This window comes from Gossypium raimondii, chromosome 8 (assembly GCF_025698545.1).
Source record: "Gossypium raimondii isolate GPD5lz chromosome 8, ASM2569854v1, whole genome shotgun sequence".
NCBI classification, from domain to species: domain Eukaryota; kingdom Viridiplantae; phylum Streptophyta; class Magnoliopsida; order Malvales; family Malvaceae; genus Gossypium; species Gossypium raimondii.
The window spans coordinates 53555899-53576087 of record NC_068572.1 but is presented as its reverse complement, the minus strand read 5'-3'; the positions used below and the strand labels follow the sequence as shown (position 1 = coordinate 53576087).

At 32.1% G+C, this 20189-nt stretch overlaps 2 protein-coding genes and 1 long non-coding RNA gene across 6 annotated transcripts; 1 reads left to right on the top strand and 2 right to left on the bottom strand.

The window, feature by feature from the left end:
- Window positions 1–140: 140 nt before the first annotated feature.
- LOC105792119 (SNARE-interacting protein KEULE) lies at window positions 141–8477 on the bottom strand. Of its 3 annotated transcripts, none has more exons than XM_012620525.2 (21): window positions 8216–8477; window positions 7267–7325; window positions 7063–7144; window positions 6829–6907; window positions 6284–6334; window positions 6076–6172; window positions 5924–5956; window positions 5330–5455; window positions 5069–5257; window positions 4893–4976; window positions 4705–4803; window positions 4320–4396; window positions 3144–3240; window positions 2459–2584; window positions 2284–2379; window positions 1997–2116; window positions 1814–1891; window positions 1050–1243; window positions 760–850; window positions 575–664; window positions 141–478 (listed from the first exon to the last, which is right to left on the bottom strand). In XM_012620525.2, exons 1-21 carry the CDS (start codon window positions 8292–8294, stop codon window positions 425–427), a joined length of 2001 nt encoding a protein of 666 aa, XP_012475979.1. In that variant the 5' UTR covers window positions 8295–8477; the 3' UTR covers window positions 141–424. The 3 variants fall into 3 exon arrangements, with proteins under 3 accessions (XP_012475979.1, XP_052490993.1, XP_012475980.1); XM_052635033.1 differs by having other exon boundaries at window positions 7267–7639; window positions 8216–8476; XM_012620526.2 differs by lacking the exon at window positions 8216–8477 and adding an exon at window positions 7462–8202.
- A 3348-nt stretch (window positions 8478–11825) lies between these two features.
- LOC105792124 (peptidyl-prolyl cis-trans isomerase FKBP17-2, chloroplastic) lies at window positions 11826–13016 on the bottom strand. Its single transcript, XM_012620534.2, has 3 exons — window positions 12606–13016; window positions 12367–12411; window positions 11826–12280 (listed from the first exon to the last, which is right to left on the bottom strand). The coding sequence occupies exons 1-3, from the start codon at window positions 12953–12955 to the stop codon at window positions 11926–11928; spliced, it is 750 nt and encodes a 249-aa protein (XP_012475988.1). The 5' UTR covers window positions 12956–13016; the 3' UTR covers window positions 11826–11925.
- Window positions 13017–13656: 640 nt separating this feature from the next.
- On the top strand, window positions 13657–19261 carry LOC105792126 (uncharacterized). 2 transcript variants are annotated; one of them, XR_008198772.1, is made up of 3 exons: window positions 13657–14005; window positions 18042–18286; window positions 18932–19261. It is a non-coding gene; the product is annotated as an uncharacterized LOC105792126 (long non-coding RNA). The 2 variants fall into 2 exon arrangements; XR_001133204.2 differs by having other exon boundaries at window positions 13658–14005; window positions 18903–19261.
- Window positions 19262–20189: the final 928 nt, after the last annotated feature.

The following is a 20189-nucleotide window of genomic DNA, read 5'->3' as shown; positions in this document are numbered from 1 at the left end:
AGGTCTTTTCATCTGAAATAGTGGTTGCTGACACTTGAGTTTAAGCTTTTGATAATAAGTAACAAAAACATGTGTCAGTGTTAGTATGAACTATGAAGTGGGGCTAAAGAGATTCTAGAAAGTCACTGAATATGTCTAGATTGTGTTAAGAATATGGGGTTAGGCTTTTATTATTTAAAATCCAGCGAGTTATTTCCTATAACTAACAGTAATATTATACATGGGGGGATATTTGGTGGCTTCCGGCAAATTAATTACAATACACCCACCAGAAAGAAGAACGAAGTAAAAAACTGTGACATCGGCCAAGAAGCGGACAATTTCCTTTGAATGTTAAAAAATGGCTATATAATGAAACGACGCATCTATGATTTTACCAGGATGCAGCAAAATGCACAATTCCTTGCTTCCTACTCCACCAGGATCATATCTGCAGATCATCCAATGAGATTTCACTTGGAGTCAACTGCTTCAGTTTCTGGAAACCATGAGCAATACCAAATTAGGTCAGCTGTTGAACAATTCTGCTGCTAATTAGAATATGACAAAATTATGGGTAGTTGAAAATCATTACCGTGATGAACTGTTGAGGATCATCAATACTGGTTGAGCCTAAAACAACTTCCCTGTTCAACTTTCCGGTGAGCTTGTGACAGACTCTTAGCTGTACATGAAAGGACATTTTTTGGAGATGGTATCAGAAATGTCTATCATCATAACCTCATGGTCTTGGAGATTGAGATCATAAATTTTTCATACCTCAGATCTTGTAGCTCCACCAGCTATAAACACAAAAATGCGTTTGCCCCTCTTTTTCAAATCACTCGATGTATGTCTTAGTACAGAATCACTGAGATGACATAGGAAAACAAACATTAAAATCAAATTCACAGAGTAAGAGCATTAAGGATAAGAAAGCACAAGGGCCCTTGACAGTGGCATTGATGCATTAAAAGCAGTGAAATAAATAAATAAATAAAATAAAATAAAATAAAACTCTTAAGGAGAATGATTCCAAAAGTAATTTGCTAGGTATTCATAATAAGGACCTTGAATACCCATCGTCTGAACCACGAGGCCGAGCCCATGTTGGCGTCCTCCTTGATCTCATGGAATGAGCAACTGGAGCTTCATGTATGGATGCAGCAGCTGGAGATGAGCCATGGAAACTTGGACTAGGATCATTCATACAAGGATAATCATCCTTCGATAGTTCTCCCAAGCTAAGTTTTTCGACAAGCTCCTGAAAATGGAAAAGAATTCACATGTAAGTAATCATTTTGCCATGTAACTCCTAATATGTCAGATGCAAAGTTACAGCATTTCTTTTACTCTTATGAATAAGTTTTTGAAAGATGCAGGACTCTGTTATATAACAAGACAATTGCAATAATAATCTCTCATTGAACTTTACTTATTACCAACGAATTACAGCTTAAAGATTTGGAACAAATGAAACATGACAAACTTGTTTAGAAAAGAAATGGCATTAGATCTTTTGAAGGATTTTGACATAGTAAAACTAAACATATCAGAAAAGCATACTGCAGAAAGAAGTTTAGATCTTTCTCAAAAACAAAAACATACATAGGAAATGATATTTTTACCACCAACACCTCCAAAACATGAACTTCCCGAAGAACAACAAACAATAAATCATTATATGATTAAAAAAAGTATTAACATTTAAGTTATTCTAAAGTGGAAATAAATAAAAAATAGAAGTTATGCAAGACTGCAGAAGATTATGCAGCAGCTAGTCACAAATGTAATAAAAAATGGTTCCAAAGAATGAACCTATGCCTAAACATACCTCTATTATAGGGTAAAAGCGTGATAATTGCCATGTTTCTTGCTCGCTACATCGGTCTTTCCTAGCTGCACGCTTCTTCTGGCATGAGCAAAGGAACAAGGAGAGAAGGAAAAGAACTTAATCAGTAAACAACAATACCAGATCAACCAGCAAAACCAGAGTTTCAACTAGTAAAACATTTACCTTGTGAATATCAAACTTCAAAGAAAAGGAACTGGCTGAACCTTTTTTGGACTCTGATAATGGTGCAAGCAAACTCATATTATTCACAGCATTTGCATCTTCGCTTGATAATTTTGCTAGCTGAAAAAAGTTAAAGCATCAGATTGGAGAAACATAATTGGCTGTCTGAAACTGCTTGAACTCAGATCTCTAAATGAAAAGGATAGTATTGTAAAGCCAGTAGGAGAAAGAAATGGAAAGGAAGGGTGGGGATGAAATAGAAAAAATGAAACGAGAAAAATTGCAACCTTCATCAAACTAAGACCCTTTTCACCCTCAAACTTCTCAGGGTAAATGGCTGCAAGAATCATCATCAACCGCAACTTATTTTCATGAGATACTGCCTGCAAAAAGAGATATTTCTAGTTTAGAAACTTGACAGAGTAGAATACCTCTTGGTTATGCTATAGTTAAATTTCTTACCTCATTTGTAGTAAGAAATTTAATTACATCTTTCATTCCAGCATCACCAAAAACAAGATCTTGCTCCAGTTGCCCAAGTTCTTTTAGCCCTTGCTCTGTGATGATTCTGTTGATTTTTCCAGCAATCTGCAATCATAAAACTGAATCTGTATGAAGTCACTATATCTTTGATAATTAAAAGCATTTTCTTTCAGTCATAAAAAATCATGAATCATACATCGGAAATTGGTTAGGAAACACATGAAGCTTGTACCATTAACATCTGTTTTATATGGCAAATATCGGCTGCTCTTAGACATGAATAGAAGGGAAAACTTCTAATCATGCCATAAAATGATAAAGCACCATCATGGTAGAACATGCAGACCTTGAACAGAACAAATGATCCCCATGAATAATCCAAATATTTAAAATGTTTGGCTCACAACCAAGGTTTCAATGAGTTTTGGACTATTAGACAGAGGAAAAATAGGATAATATATTAATAGCAAAAGTGGTACTAAAATGCTAAATATAATCCAAATATTCAACAAAAGAATACAAAAAATCTGATCATTCAAAGGAATAAAAGAAGCAGGCACCATACAGAAGGCTAAAACAGAAATAGAGTTTTTTCAACTAGAAAACAGGAGAGCAGATATCTGGGGCAAAAAATTCTATGCTTTTACATGGGCAAGAAACTGACCTCTACATGAAGGGAGAGCTTCTCAATTTGTTCACTGTATTGTGGCAATGCTTGAACCATTTTTTGCAAATCCCTTGTAGAAATTTCACCAACATCTCTGTAAAAATGTTGAATTTTAAGGTGAGAGTAGAGTCATGTAGCTAAAAGTTCCAAGTAAATTCATCAAGGACTACATTTTATAGCATTATCACATTTAAAATTAACTCATTCTTTCAGCAGTTGCATTTAAGGTGGGGGCAGGGCTGATTTTATCTAAACACGACCTCAATCCTGAAATTTTTAATTGAAAAAACTGACCTGCCCTACCTTAAAACCCGATTTTCAAAAAAAAAAAAGGCTTAATGACAAATTTGCTACTAACGTTTACATGTTTTGTCAAAATGGCCTAATTGTGTTTTTTAGCTTTTTTTTGGCCATCAACCTTTATTCTTTTTTTCAAATTGCTTTTTCTAACAAATTTGATGAAAGTACCGTTAAAAAAGTTAACGGGATGATGTCGAATTTCATATGTGGAATAATTTTAATGAGATGTAATTTATTACTTAGATAATCCAATAAAATAATTACATGTGGAAAATAATAAAATAAATAAATCATACATGAAATTAAAAAAATAACTCTTAGTTTAAAGAAAATAAACATAATTATCTAAAAAAAGGTTTCAAAATGAATGCACACATTCAGTATTTTCCGTTTGATTTGTTAATTATCTTTTGAAACCTCTCAGAAAACAAACTAATGCATTCATTTTGAAACCTTTTTTTAGATAATTCCACATGTAATTATCTTATTGGGTTACCTAAGTAATAAATTAGGTCTCATTAAAAATATTCCACATCATCCCTGTTAATTTTTTTAATGGTACTTTCATCAAATCTGTTAGAATAAGCACTTTGAAAAAAAAACAAAGGTTGATGGCCAAAAAAGGCTAACGAATACAATTAGGGTCATTTTGAAAAACATGTAAATGTTAGTGGCCAAATTTGTCATTAAGCCAAAAAAAAAAACCGCCTCTTTAGGGTTGGGCAAATCAGAACTGTTGGGTTCAGGGATTTTTGCCATCCCTAATTGTACAGCACTGATGAAACAATCAGAAGGTGCCAGGTGAGAAGACAGTGTATTCAGTAAAACTTTCAAGCATATCATGGATAAAGTAAAAACTGCATTTACACAAACCTTGAACCATGTTGATGTTGTGCAGCTTTATTCTTTGATACAAAATTGGTCATCTTCTCATGCAACCTTAAATTAGCCTAAGAATACACCAAAGGGTCAATCAGGATTCAACATGGAGTCCTATGTTGGTCAGGCTCAGGAGCATTGGACATGATATAGGTCATACATGGATGTATTCAATTTTTTTAAGCATTGGACATGATATAGGTCATACATGGATGTATTCAATTTTTTTAACTTTTTCCTCCTACATGGTAGTCAAGACCCCATATCCATGTCCAATTTTACTTACATGCCTGACAAGTGTCCAATCTGGGCACTTGATGGAAATGAAATATTAGAGCAATATAGGTTGTATATACACAGTAGAAAGCACCATACATACATCTCCTATATGTGCGTGTCGAAGCTCAAGCCATATTGGATCATGCTCCTCCAAAAGAACCTCCTTTTTCTCAGGAGGGCCTCCTGTTTTGCTTGGAACCTAAATAGTACACTTGCTTGATATACAGAAACCAGAAAAAAGGTTCCTAGTTAAGTCAAGAACATACTGAATCTGACAACAGCACATACCTCATGTACATATTTATTCCCCTCCATGTTCAGTAGATCATGGCACATGGCATCATAAGTCCACTCATGTATGACAGGAGCAATCTAGATAAGGGAATTAACCATTTATCATAAGCAAATTGAACAATCATGCAATGCAAATGACATTAGCTTGCAACCAATATTAATATGCAAACCTGATCTATAGATCGATCAAGGACGAGCAACTCGCATGTTTCCTGCTGAGGAAAGTTGGGAATTGATTTACATTTTACAAGACAATTCCAGATTCCAGCTGCAAGCTTGGTAGGAATTAGATCACGGAAAGTAGTCATGGTCATTGGATCGAGAGACTTGGCAGCTCGGTAGCGCACAAAAGGAAACTCCTAAAATATTAACACGTCTGAGAAAATTTTCGCTCCATTTGAGAATCAAAATTCAAAGACCAGTGCATATACCCTTAATGAAGCAAATACTGTAGCAATGCGGTTAGCCATCACATTCAAACATGCATCAGCTTTGCGAGTATTTTCCTCATCACCAAAAAGGTCTTCAAGAGCCTTACCATTATCAGTGATGAAACCCTGTAGTGAGAAAATCGCAGTTCACTTGATAACAATTTTGATAGGCCATTCCTCATTTTGGGGGTGGGGGGGGGGGGACTTATTAGATACTGATCAGATACACAAGCTTCATCATATATCATGATAAACTAGCTTAAATTTCAAGGTTAAAATCTTCCAAAACCCTCTTGATCCCAATATAGGACATCTCAGTGGTTATATACAAGTATATACAAATAGTACTTATTCTTCACTGAAAGTTTTTCAGGCTTAAACCACAAAGGCTTTTATTAGGACTTAATTTGGGCCAAAATTTGCATCTCAAATTTTAGCCTGGATGTTTGAAGATGCAAGTTCCAAATAAATCAAAATGAACTGGTCCCTGTAAGAATATGAAAGGGCCACATAGGCTATTACAATTTTTTTTCAGGAGAAAAAGAAAGATGATGATCACTATTTTAATTCAATTTGCACAAGTGACCAGATTACCTGGTTGTCAATTGCAAAGTACTCCAAGTTCATCTGCATATGCCAACCAAGAAATGATCAGCACTAAACAAAAACTCAACAATCAATGGGACTAGTTTGCACAATGCAGATTGTTTCAGGCAAACTGGCAATCTAAAGAAAAAAACCCTAACCTCACTCAATGCACCTATGCGAGGCAAGACAGTTGAATCCTTCTTGATGTGAGCAACCAATTCTCTTGAGATAGGCGAACTGAAGTAAACAAATGCCCTTTTCCACATACCAGATAAAAGAAAATATATATCAGAAGCTGTCAAATGCTTGGAATTCCGAAGATTTAACCCCTCATGTAATGTATTATGTAAAAGATCTTTCACATACTTTCTGTATAAGGGAGTCCTTCCAGCCATGTCTGACAAGAACATAATAACACTGCACAAACACACAAGTGAAACAATAAAGGGTGAGGGGGGAAAAGCCCACCAGAGAAGTAGGATTATGTTGCACTATGACATATATACATCTCACAGAGACATTTCCTTTTATTAATTAGGATAACTAAATCTTGTACAACAGACATGCATGAATGCATGCATCCTTGCTAGGGAAAGCTATACTAGAAAATAGAATAAAATAAGGCTTCAGCAAGGTTAATTTCTGATGATGGAAGTATGATATGAGATCATCTAAGATATAGGTAGTCAAATCATGAATGTAGACCTAAAATGGGAAAATGTTCAGTATGGAGTCTGCAACTGTTTGAAAATGGATTATTTTCTTTGCCACATAAATGTAAAATTATATGGTCAACAAAAGGGGGAATGGGCTAAAATGTGATACACACATAAAACCCAGTCCCAAAAGGAAAATACCTACCCAGCTAAAGACTTGATAATTGAAAACTCAGTAAAGGGAAGAGACATTACTTCTCTTTGGTTGGTTGAATGAAGTATATAGCATCCATTGATGGCAATGGCTGCCTGCGTCTGTATATGTCTTCTACCACTGCAAAACAAAACCAGAATCAATAAAATTAGAAGAAAAATTTGATCCTTGAAACTTTAAAATGATGACATTACTTATGTAGCTTATTATTTCATTGTCTGCCCTATTAGAGCAGTTGTTATGCAACAGTTAAAATAATACGAAGCTTGGCTTACATGAAACTCCTTCTGCTGTGATGTCACCCATCTTGCAAGAGTAAGACATTACCTTAACCGTGAGTTTGTCCATGATTAGCACCTGCTTAGAGGGGATCGAAAATCAAGATAAATAAAAACATTTCTAGCAACCAGTAACAATGATAACAGCACAAAGCCAGCCCATGAATAACCAAAACAAAAATGACAACAAGACCAGCATACCTTCCAAGTAGATTTAGAGTCCTTCACTTTTGCAGAACGAAGCATTTCGTGTAATAACCCTTTACATACATCAAGTACATATAGAAATTTAAATCAGATCAGCCACCCAAAATTAGTGAACAATATCATGCCTAAAGAATAAATGAAAAAAGGTAATAAAACACACACACACACACAACCCAAATGCATTATAACCTTGGTTTTTTGCTTAATAGATAGAAAGGTACAAGACAACTAGATGAAGCCTGGGCAGAAAACTTGTGTGCATCATTGCCTAGGGGTAGGGACCTGCTCTCACTGTCCAGCTCCATGCTTTTAAGCCATAACATGCATGTGCAGGCCTGATTATAATAGTTGAAACATCCCTACACTTCTACAAAGTGCGCAGATCGTGATTGTTTTTAGCTCCTCTTTTTTACATATTTTCCTATTCCCATTACGAGTAATTTCACAACGGGGAGTTAAGGATAAACTCGATGCATTAAAAATCAACTATAGCTCATGAAAAAAGTCCCGTTTTCATGAGCAATATCAGTCTATATTATAGTTCTCAGCAAAATGCAAATAATGCAGCATATAGCACAGTCATAGCACTGATTTTATGTTTTTGAATTAGCATTGTTGAACAAAAAGATCACTTACATTCTTTGTTCAAATTTCATACATCGAAACCAATAAATTAAAATATATATAGTTACGCTGATAAGTTATGAAATAATATATTTTCTTCGTGGCTTTTCCTTAAGACTGCGTAAAAACACAAATTTATTGTATATTCAACTTAACTGACAAATTCATTACTAACGATTAAAATTCAGTAGAAATTACATGATCAGGTTCGTACTACTACTAACGATTGTGAAACCAGATAGATCATAAGCAGAATGATTAGAGAATCTTAAAATTAAGTTTAACAAAGATTGAATAAATAGAGAATATAAGACTTCACTTTCACGGCTGATTTGCTTGAAATTCTTGTAGTGGTGGTCACCAGCGCCGGAAGAAGAGTCGGAATCCGAATACGACATCGTTTAGAGAACCCTCTGATCAACCGATCCAGTGAAAAACAGGACCGAATAGAAGGAGATCCTGGAGTAATCAAAACACAAGAGAAAAGGGAAAATGGGAGGAGAAGGAAACGGAGATTGTAAAATTTTTTTTTTTGAAATTAAAAAATTATTATTTACACAACTATAATTTATGAGAAAAGGAAAAACTAGAAGGGACGGGTGAAAGAGAAATTATTTTTATTGAATTTTCTTCATTTTACTTTTATTTTTTATTTCTTTCAATGACGTGTTGACGGCTGACAAATGTCGAAATTATATAATTTCACATTTCCATCTGAAAGTGGACGTGCATGGAATTATATTTAGAATAAAGCAACATTTGGTTATTGAATTTAGGATTTTTTTGTTTCTAAATTTTGATTTGAAATATAATGATGTGGTTATTTAAAATTGCATAACGTTATTAAATTTATTAAAAATAAAATAATATTTAAAACTATCAAGAAATTTTAAAAGAAAATTTCAAACTGGCGCAATTTCATGATCTAAAGTCGTTATACTTTAAAGAATTCAAGTTGAGGTAGATAAAAAAACTTCAGGGACTAAAATGAAAAAGTTAACAAATTAAGGGAGCAAATAATATTAGTTTATCCCTAATATTTATGACCTTGCTCTCGTGTTCATTCATGAAAATGTATCCGGAAATTTCTTCATTTCTTGCGTGTTTGAATATTCTCCTGTTCAGGGGGGAATGTTGTGGAAGGCGCCCCCCCTTTTTTTTTTTCATTTTAGCTTTTTTAAATTTTTACAATTTTAAATTAATGAAAATAAAATTATATTTTAAGCCCCTAAAAAATAATAAAATTTTAATTTAATCTTTTAAAAATTACATTTTACTATCATAAAAATTATAATTTAATTTTGTTCCCTTAAAAATATTTCTAGCTTCTCCCTTGCTCCTATTTGAAAAAGAACGGTTATTTAAATTTCATATAAAATATTATCTATTAGATTTTTTAATTTAGTTTTCAAAATAAATTATTGTAAATTTTATATCAATAATATTTTTATCATTAATAAAATAATAACGTCACATTTGGCACCTATACTTTTAATAAAATGTTCAATTTAGTACATAAACTACCAATATGTGTTTTATTATTGTACCGATATTAACACTATTAGTCAATTACTAAACCAACAAATGAAAATTCGACATGTAAATTTTTTTTCCAAATCATCAAAGTCCACATGGATAATATAACATAAACAAAAATTTAAACACTAAACTTATATAAACAAAAATGTCATCTTCTCCGTTTAAGTAATGGTCAATCTTCTCTAAAATTTTTTTCATTTGAAATGATATTTTAATTGATTTTTAAATAATATTTTTTATTATCCATGAAAATACCTAATAATCACTTCTTTTTATTTTCCACATGTTAAGTTATTAATTATTTAATAAGTTTAATCTAATTTTTGTTTTATTTAGTTTTTCTTATATTGATAAATTATTCGTGTGACCTGATGATTTGGAAAAAAAATATGTGTCAAATTTTCATTGGTTGATTTAGCAATTCACTAGTGGTGTTAACATCATGTACCATAATAAAATACGTTAATAGTTCAAGTACCACATTGAATGTTTTCAAAGTATAAGTACTATACCTTAGAGTTTTAATGGAAGTACATATACCAAATGTGACATTATCTTTTTATAAATATAATAATTTAATTCAAAATTTTATATTGTTTTATCGAGTAAGTTAGTATCACTTAATTCAATAAAATTAGAGAATAAAAAATAGATTCAACTAATCGTTTCATTTTATTTTTTAAGAGATAATATATTATTTGGTACTTAAGTTTGGTTTTAGTTTTTAATTACGTACTTAAGTTTAGCTTCAAGGTTCACTTTGATATCTATTTTTTAAAAAATTTTGATACTTCAGTTTTTATCTTATTTAAGTACCAATTTAGCTTCAATATTCGATTTAGTATCCAAACTTTAATTTTTCCCAGTTAGACACTTGTGTTATTTTTATTAGAATATACATGTCAAACCTTCATTAAATTATTTCATCGGTGTATTAAATTGAATATTAAAATTAAATACATGTACAAAATATACCAAATTAAATAATTAAACCAACCTATTCTTGAATAATATAAAGGTTAAAACGAAAAATATATCTATTTCACATTGCTGTCTAGAAGTTGGGAAAAGTAAATCGCACTCGTATAACCTTTCTGCTCCCTTGTGGAAAAATATATCTATTTCACATTCACGAAAATGTCGATGATTTGTATTCGAGAGTTTATTAATTTCTTGCATTTTATACAATATTCTCCGGTTGAAGACAACAAGGTTATTAAATTTTAGGGTAAACTATTTGGGTGGTCACTCAATTTTTGGTAGATTTTATTTGGTCATTCAATTTTAAAAATTTTAATTTTATTATTAATATTTTCAGAATTTAAAATTTTAGTTTTACATAATTAAATACTTAACGGAAAGCTGACGTGAGCATTTTTATTGGTCTAATAATAAATTTAATCCTTTAATATTTACACATTCTATCAATTTGACCTTAAATCTAAAAATTTAACAAATTTAACTGTTAATATTTATAAAAAATTTATTTTGTTTTAATTTTAAAAATTTAATAAATTTAACCGTGAACAATTACAAAATTTAATTATCAATTTAAATCTAATTCCAAAATTTTAGAAAAGGAAAAATATTTAATATTCATTTTGTATAAAAATTATAGGAATAAATAAAATAAATGAATTACCCAATTCAACTCATAAAACTAAAAGTTAATTAGTTAAACTCTCTATTAAGGTTGATCGAGTTTGAACATGATTTTTTTTGACATAACTAATGGAGTAAGTAGATGGTGACATTTGACATTTATTTTAACAAATATTTTTAAAAATAAAATTAGAAATATATATTTTAAAATTTCTAAAATTATTTTTTAGAATAAACTTAGACAAATGGATGTCCTAATTCAAGTGAACTTGGACACCCGTTTGTTTGGATTCATTCTAGACGTGATTTTTAAATAATTATAGAAAATATTAAAATTATTAAAATTATAAAAAAGAATTTTGATAATTATTTTATAATTTAAATAATTCTATACCATGATTGTTTGTATCCATCTCGCTGATCACTTGGAACTTTTCTTTTTGTTTAGATAGGTGCTTGCTTGAAACTTAATACCTCTTATCTGTTAGAGAATACATCGCGCAATTACTTTTAGTGGTGGTAAAAGTTTTTGAGCTTTATAGCTCTCAATAATGGTGACATTATAGTGTTATCTTTAATGGTGCGACTTTCATCTCATCCACATTCGAAAATAATATTCTTAATCAATTACTGATTCAATTGATTAAATTATTAATTTAAAATGGTCCTTAAACTTCACATCATTCTAATTATATATTCAAGCTATTGAGATTATATCAATCAAGTTATCTATTACTAAAATAATTAATTTAACTGTTAAATAACATATCAGATCTTATGTGATATAATTTAAGACGAAATATTTGAATAAAATTAGATATTGTAAAAATGCATGTCATCTTTGTTTAGAAGTTTTTGAAACTGCAACATATATGGTAATAAACAAGGTCATGCAGGTGCAATGGAGACTTTATCAACTTCAACTATGTACTCTAGGGTTGCAAAGGGTGGAATCTGGACACCCGTTCCCAAATCTGCACCCTTTTCTCCGAACCCCAAATTGGGAGGAACTATGACTCTCCTTTTGCCTCCTGCTTTCATTGATCTCACTATATATTCTATCCCTTCACACATTCCTTTGGTGTAAGGCCTTGATCCCATTACCAGAGCAAGTGGCTTCTTGTCTCCATCAAATGTATCAACAAATACTTCACCTCTGCTTTCAATTTTCCCTTTTAGATCAAGCACCACCAAGTCTCCATTCCTTGGAGAAGCCCCTCCACCAATTCTCAACTCATAGTACCTGTTTTTAATACATATATTTTTAGCCTGATAAAATGCTCCCAATGGCCATATACTATTGTCATAGACGATGAAAAGAATATATACCTTATGCCATTAGGCAGCACCACCTCCTCTTGCTTCTCAACATCTCTAACCAAAACAATATGAGTGTGCTTAGTGAAGAAACTACAATTTACTTTCATTCCCAAATATGTAGAATTCATTCTCCTTTAAATTTGTGTATATATATATTGTGATCCAAAATCTTACCTTTACCAACCCAGTGATTTGAAAGGCCAGAAATACAAAGTCAAAACTGTAGAGGAGAGTTTAGAGTGACACACCTTGTATTTGCTTCTTGTTCAGAAACTTCAATGCGAGTCTTAATTTGTTCAGAGATGACTCCAACAGCAAGGAAGGCAGCCCATGCAAGGCCAGCACCAAGGCCGAAGCGCCTGGTCAAGGAGGAAGCTATCCAATCAGTGGTTTCAACAGTGGTGGTAGGTTTGGGGGGCTTTGGTTCTCGCACAGTTACCGGTGGTTGCTGCTCAGATGAAGTTGTGGTTAATTTAGGAGATGGTGGTGGATTGGGTGGTTGTGAGTTAGGAGGAGGTGTTTGCGAGGAAGAAGAGAAGCGGGGAGTTCTTGTTAGTGGGTAAGATAGAAATGGTGGAGAGCTAAACGAAGTTGCCATTTACAAAACTTTGTCTCTGAAACTAAGCTACCTGCGAACAGAAATACATATCGTCCTTTCTTTTCTGAGTAGCGGTGGTCCCAACTTATCTTCACAAGGGATAAGATTTAAATTTTGTGATTTTAGGTGAGATTTTTTTTATTAACTAAAATTTTAAGAAACACATAAGGCTTTATTTTTAAATTAAAATTGGTTAGGTCAAATATTCTTTCAAAATTAAAAATTCTTTTGTGGTAAAGTTTTAAAGGACCGCGTGGAGAGTTTTAACATTATTAAACATGTGTTGTTTAATACCCAAAATATCAAACAAAATTCATTTACTCATTTTAAGAAGGCTATTTATTACCATAAAAGATTCACGACCCATATTAAATTGAAATATTGCCTCATTATTATTATTTTAAATGATAAATGCTACTCCATACTCCAAATTTTATTTTTAAAAATTTAATGACTTACTACCACAACTTAGTTTCTTTGAATCGGTTGTCGGCTCTTTTAAAAAAAAATAATTTAATTTTCTTCAAACTAAATTACAATTAAAAATTAAATGCAACATAATTTAAATTAAGTAAATTAAAATAGTTAAAAACTATACAAAAAATGCACCTAGTATAACCTTTCAGCATATGCCATCCAACCTGTTTCACCCCAAATGGTTTAGGGACTAAGTTTGTAATTTTTCCTTTTCTCTCGTGAAACCTTGTGAGCCTATCCCTTTTTTTTTTTCATTTCTTCTTTGATCTCTTCTTCTTTCTTTTTTTTTCATTTCTTCTAACCCTAACCTTCTTTGGCCAACCATCATCACCAAATGACTTCTTTTTGTCTCTTCTTTCCAAATCTCACTTCAAATTTCCCAATAGGCTTTCAAAATCCCGAGATTAAGACCTCAAAGCTTTGAATAAGGCTTCAACGGATCTCCATCGTCTACTGTCGAATAGTCACCATATTCCGCCCACAGCTCTTCTTTAACCAACCATGGCTCGACTGTTCAAATCATTGAACTGGGGTCCCGAGTTATCCAACCCGTGAAACCCGAAGCGGATATAGGTTTCTTCTCTTTTTCTTTCTATTTGTTTTTTTAGTTTTTGGCTATTGATTTGCTAGGTTTTTTTTTTCATGTTTTGTTTGGGGCTTTTGAGTTGTGGCGTATGATGTTGTGAAGCTTGCAATGAGGGTTTTTGTTTGAAGGGTGAAGGTTGATGATAGGTGACGATGGTCGAGGGCCTGTGAGTGGTGGTTTTGTAGAAGTTGTTAAATAAAGTTGTCACAACAGCTACTAGTATCTAGGGATTAGTTATTAGTAATTAATATTAATCTTTGTATTAAAAATACTAGTTAGTTACTACGTATAGAGTATAAAAGTAAGAATGTTGTACCAGCAAAAGATATATCAATCAATAGATAATGATTCAAATAATTTCTTCCCTTTCTCTTAACATGGTATCAATTGCTATGATTTGGGGTTTTACCCTTGTTTTTCATCTTTTGCTTCCCCTCATTTCTTCTTTCCGATTTTCTTCAATGGCCATCCCTCAACCATCTATTGTCATTGATTTTCATCATCCTTTCTATCTCCATCCCTCCGATACCCCTGGAGTTTTACTTGTCTCTCATCAACTTCTTGGTTTAGAAAATTACAATGTCTGGAGTCGGTCCATGCGCATTGCTCTCCTCGCCAAAAATAAACTTGGCTTTGTTGATGGAACTTGCTTGAATGTTGATCTTCCAACAGCTCTTCACCCACAATGGGAACATTGTAATGCGATTGTCCTCTCTTGGATCTTAAACACCGTCTGCAAAAAACTTTCTGCTGGTATTGTTTTTGCTTCGAGTGCTTCCCTTATTTGGCAAGATCTTCAAGAATGGTATAACAAGATTGATGGTTGCATAAATTTTGTATCTACATTAAACCATTACTTCTTACACTTAAGGTATTTGTCCCATCTCAACTTATTTCACAAAGCTCCAACTTCTTTGAGATGAACATGATGTTTTAGTCCCCTTCACACTATGTAACCGTGATAATGTTCAACACACTTCTGGACACCTTCCTCAACAATGCTTATTTCAGTTTTTAACAGGTTTCAATGACTCTTATTCTACTATATGTAGTCAACTCTTGTTTATTCAACCTCTACCTTGGGTCAATCAAGTTTACTTCATGCTTGTACAGGAAGAATCTCAGCGTCAGCTCTCCTCCACCCTGCCTTCTGCCTCTAAACCTACTGCTATTTATTCCTTAGCTATTCTTACTAGCCCTTCCAAGTGTAGGTTCAATGACAATTGTGATCACTGCCATATCAAGGGCCACAAACGTGAAAAGTATTACATTCTAATTGGTTTCCCCTCTAATTTTAAGTTTATTAGGAAGAAACCTGTTGCTAGTCATGCTATCTCCTCAGAAGATCCACTTGAATCTGCCATTGCTTCTTCTGTCAAGGCTCCTTTTACCCTTATTTTAACCTCAGAACAATATCAACAACTTCTTACCCTTTTACAAAAGGACTCTTCTATTATTGTTACACTCACTTGGCAGGTATGCCTTCCGCCTTTGCATCAACTTCACTTGGTTGGATCCTTGACACAAGGTTCACTAGTCACATAACCTCTGATTTTCAATACTTGCATTCTTCTGTTGTTCTTGCTTCTAACAATTCTTATGTTCAATTGCCTAATAGAAAATCAACTCCTGCCACTCACATTGACACTCATATCCGTTTCTCCCATCATATGTTAACCAATGTTTTATATGTACCAGATTTCAATTATAATTTGATTTCCATTTCTCAATTCACAAAAGATCTCAATTGTTTTGTCTCCCTTTATCCCTCTTATTGCCTTTTACAAGACCTTTGTAGTGGAAGGATTATGGAGATTGGTAAAGAGCATGGTGGCCTATACTTCTTTCAACCTCCTAACATACCTACAAGTACCATTTCACCTCTTGTCACATCCATCATTGTTCCATTGTCTACTATTTCTTCCTTTCTAACTTTGCAAAATGATCTTCATGTGTGGCATGCTAGACTTGGCCACACCTGTATCCACAATGAAAAAAATAGCTCAATTAATATTTGTTTTACATGATCTCTATGATTTATCTTCTTGATCTATTTTTCCATTGGCTATGTAAAAACCTGAAAGTCAGTGGTGCCGGAAAATACAGTCCCAAGACCTTATTTTAATAAACTGATCCCGTAAATATTTTTACTTAATATTTATGGATTTATTTTATAAGGGCATTGAATTTTGGATAGATGAATACGCCAGATTAGTAATTAATTAAAGTATAAGGACTAAATTATAAAAGTAGTAAAACTTCAATTACTAGGATTTTATTAATTAGAATGGGGTTAGGGAATAAAGTGGAAATTATACCACTTGGAAATTTAGTGGAAGGGTGGCTTAATGAATATGTATAGAAATTATGTTATAAATTTATAATTTAAATGATAAAAACATATTAAAATATTAATAATAAATAGTTTGATAAAGTGAAGTTGGATGAAAGAGAAAGAAAATTCTTCTCTTTTCATCCTAATATATTCGAACCATTGAAGGAGAAGAGGAAGACAAATGACCTAGGGTTCAAGTTTTAAATTCATTAATTGTGCAATTTAGTCATTTTCTTGTAATTTTTATGATTTTGAGATCATGAGAGCTTAAATTAGCTAGCTCATGTATCAATTTATGAAACTGTTAAAGTTTTGGGAAATTACCATTATTTATTTCTTGAAGTTTTAGGTATTAAATTGATAGATTTTGAACTTAAAAGTGAAAAAGGACTAAATTGTGAAGTTAATTGATAGTTTTGTAAATTAGAGAATAAAATGCATAAACTATAAAATTTGTTGTAGAAATGAGAAATAGGAGGTTTCTAATTGATTATAGTGAAATCAGATTAAAAATTGGAGTTTTAAATCAAAAGTTATGCTAATTCTGGTTTTAGAGACTAAATTGAATAAAATGTGAAGTTTGCATAAATTTGCAATTGAGTGTTAAATTGATTGTGTATTGATGGTTTTGTGTGTTTATGTTAATCTGCGGCTAACGTCGATCGAGATTCCTCAAAAAAGAAGGGAAAAGATAAAGTCATTGACGAATAGATCAGAGTTTACAATATGTATTTCTATAATTTAAAACCTATTTAATTTCCATGTTTTTATGTTATTTTACAATGCACGTCATTAAAGCAAGTATTCGTGGATAAATTGAATTAATTTGGAGTATGTAAGACTAATGTTGAGATAGAGACCATATTGAATAAAGTAAGAAGTTCTAAGTTAATTGAAATTAGACAATTGATGTGAAATCGAATTGAAGTATATTGTGACATATGATAACTGAATTATTTATGTATGATTTGAATTAAAAACCATCGTTGTCGGGCAATCCTAGGTGGTAAGTCAATGTTGCTAAGCAATCTAGGGTGGCAAGTTATTGTTGCTAGACAACCCGAGATGACAGAATCGAGCAACCCGGGGTGGTAAGCCATCATTGCCGGGCAATTCAGGGTGGCAAGTCATCATTTTCGGGCAACCTGGGATGACAAAATTGAATTGGAAACCATCGTTGTAGGTCAATTCGGAATGGTAAACCATCGTTGTCAAACAACCTGGGATGACGAATTATATTAAGTTAATGATGAACTAAGAGCTATTGACTATGAATGAGCTTATAAGCTCGTGAGGTGGACCGGCTATGTGAAACTAAAATTTTAGACTCGAATTAGACAAGTACTAGTAATGCGAAATTATGCTTGAGTAGATTCAAGTAATGAAATTTTGTCATACGAAATAATATCATATGCTTAAGTTATTTAGAAGGTAATTGAATTGCAAGCATGATCATATACAATTTACATAAATGAAAAAGTGGTAAGCATAGTATAAATGAGTACATGTTTTAGCATGGAAGTAATCATATGTATTATTATATGAAATTCATAGGTGTTTATATAATGGTTTGAAAGGTTGTGAGAAGCAATTATATACATGTGTGCAAACCTATTTATAAGGCATTAGATCTTAATAAACTTACCGTGTATCACTACTAAACATATAGTCTTATTTTTCATGTGCAGGTACAAGTAGAGTTTTGATAAGTTGAACGATCATTAAAGCATCCAACTTACAACTCCTGACTTACCAAGTTTGTAATCGTCTTATTTTGTGTTATAAGGGCACGTACCTAGATTGAGTCATTTAGTACCTAGTTAAGTATATATACCAAACGTCTAGCATTCCCTCACGCTCGGCGTCAATGAGTTTTTTTATTTGATGGAAAGAAAAAAGAAGACTATGCCTTCGCCCTATGAAATATGAATTAGTAAGTAATAATAGCATGGCACTTCGAATTCGATATGAAATTTTTGATTTCTTTTTTTTCAAAACATTAGATTATGTATCGAAAGAGTAGTATGAGAGAAAGGGCATTTCAATTTTATCTTAGCTTTGTGGGCCCATCTCAGCGTCACAAACTTTTTTTTCTTTTCACACCAGAGGCTATTAACAATATTTATAACAATATTTATGTTATAAAATAAAGAGTCTAAAAAAAAAAAGACTATTTTTTTTCTGTCTATTTGTAAGTTTAATATGCCAAGTTAGAATGGTATTTTGGTTTGTCGTTTGTGAATATACCTTAAGCATGAATTAAAAGTGTTCTTATAGGTGGCTTGTAGTTTTATCATGTGAATGGTATAAGTTTGATGCATAGACACATGAGTGTGTAGCTTAAGACTTTTGTATTTTGTTTGAGGTATGGAATTGATATATATATTGATGAATGCCATTGAGGATGTTGATGTTGGTTGTATAGAAAATTGAAGTTTTGAATGTGATATGAATGTGCTTAAGGTTATGTTAAAATTGCTTGGTTGCTATTCATTTGGTCTAAAATGAGATTGGAATAGGTTTGTATGGTTATGCCTTTGAAATTGCAGGCTTTGACAATGTGAAATTGCAAAAACAGTTAGTGACGTTGTGACTTCGTTCAAAAGACGTTGCAACGAGGATATCATGTTGTGACGTCGTATGTTTGTTGCCCGGACGAGCTTGAATTCTAGGTCACGGTGTGACGAGGTACCTTATCTTCTTGACGAGACCAAGACATTGAGTCACGTCGCGACGAGAAATTCCCTCATGTCATGACATCCACTCTGAATTTTGAAACATTTCATTTTGGTCCTTTTTCAATTTTGATTTAGCTTTAGAGCTTCAATAAGCTCGTGTAAAGCCTGAGAATGATTGTATTACATGTTGTATGTTTATTTTTATTAGTAAAGTTGCAAAATTTTTAAAATGTGAATTGATCGTAATTGTTCTGGGAGAATTCTTACTTTTCGAGAGTGAGATTGATTTAGACAGATTTAAAACAAAAAAAAATCACTAAACACCATGTAAATTGTGAAACTAAAATTCTAACCATGGTTCTAAAAAAATTTGATTTTAACATAAATCCTTTGCTATTGCTATTTTTTTTTAATAGAAATAAGGTGTAACCAAGATGGCAGAGGTCCACCCCAATTGAGATATATAAATTAAAACTGAAATGGACAGACCCAAAGTCGCAGCAGGCTCAAAGCCAGAGAGTAAAACAACAAAACATGTCTGAAGTGGGGAATAATCAAAACTCATGGTCTCTACACTTTTGCTCTGCAAACTTCATTTCCATTCCTACACACAATCTTTGTCCTTTCCTTACACATTATTTTCCCACTCAAAATAAAGGTTTCTTTTTTATTTCTTGAACCTTTTTGGGATTAGAAATATGTTAAACAGAATCTTAAATTAAAAGTTAAATCTTTTTTTTTTGTTTAAATTTGATTTTTTATGTCTCAATTATTTTTTCAACTTAAGCCTTTAATTTGGTAATTATTCACACATTAAAATTTTAATTTTTTTGTCTAATTTGACCCTTGAAAATTCTAAAATTCAAGTCTTAATGTAGAAATAATTACTAAATTCATGCTCTAATGTTGTAAAAATTGTCAAATTTAGGGAATAATTTAGAAAAAAATAGAAACGGGAAACAATTGCATAGTCTAAACCTTAATGTGAGAAGAATTATCAAATTTAAAACTTATTCAAACTAAAAAATTCAGACTCTAATATGAAAAAAAATACTAAATTCAAACCTAATAATAATCTAACCATTAAATTAATATACTGAAAAAATTGAGTTTAATTCGGGTTTAAATTAAGTTGTAACCAACACTAGTGCATGGGGA

Bases quoted from the DNA above. Each gene is read 5' to 3' on its own strand.
- LOC105792124 (XM_012620534.2), bottom strand. From the start codon at position 12,955: ATGGCAACTTCGTTTAGCTCTCCACCATTTCTATCTTACCCACTAACA. The intron at 12,412-12,605 runs GTGTGTCACTCT...TGTTTTGGTTAG, and splicing joins GAACAAGAAGCAAATACAAG to AGATGTTGAGAAGCAAGAGG. The intron at 12,281-12,366 runs GTATATATTCTT...TATTAAAAACAG, and splicing joins GTGCTGCCTAATGGCATAAG to GTACTATGAGTTGAGAATTG.
- LOC105792119 (XM_012620525.2), bottom strand. From the start codon at position 8,294: ATGTCGTATTCGGATTCCGACTCTTCTTCCGGCGCTGGTGACCACCAC. The intron at 4,397-4,704 runs GTATGTATGGTG...GTGTATTCTTAG, and splicing joins GACACGCACATATAGGAGAT to GCTAATTTAAGGTTGCATGA. The intron at 1,244-1,813 runs GTATGTTTAGGC...TTCCATTTTCAG, and splicing joins GCTTTTACCCTATAATAGAG to GAGCTTGTCGAAAAACTTAG.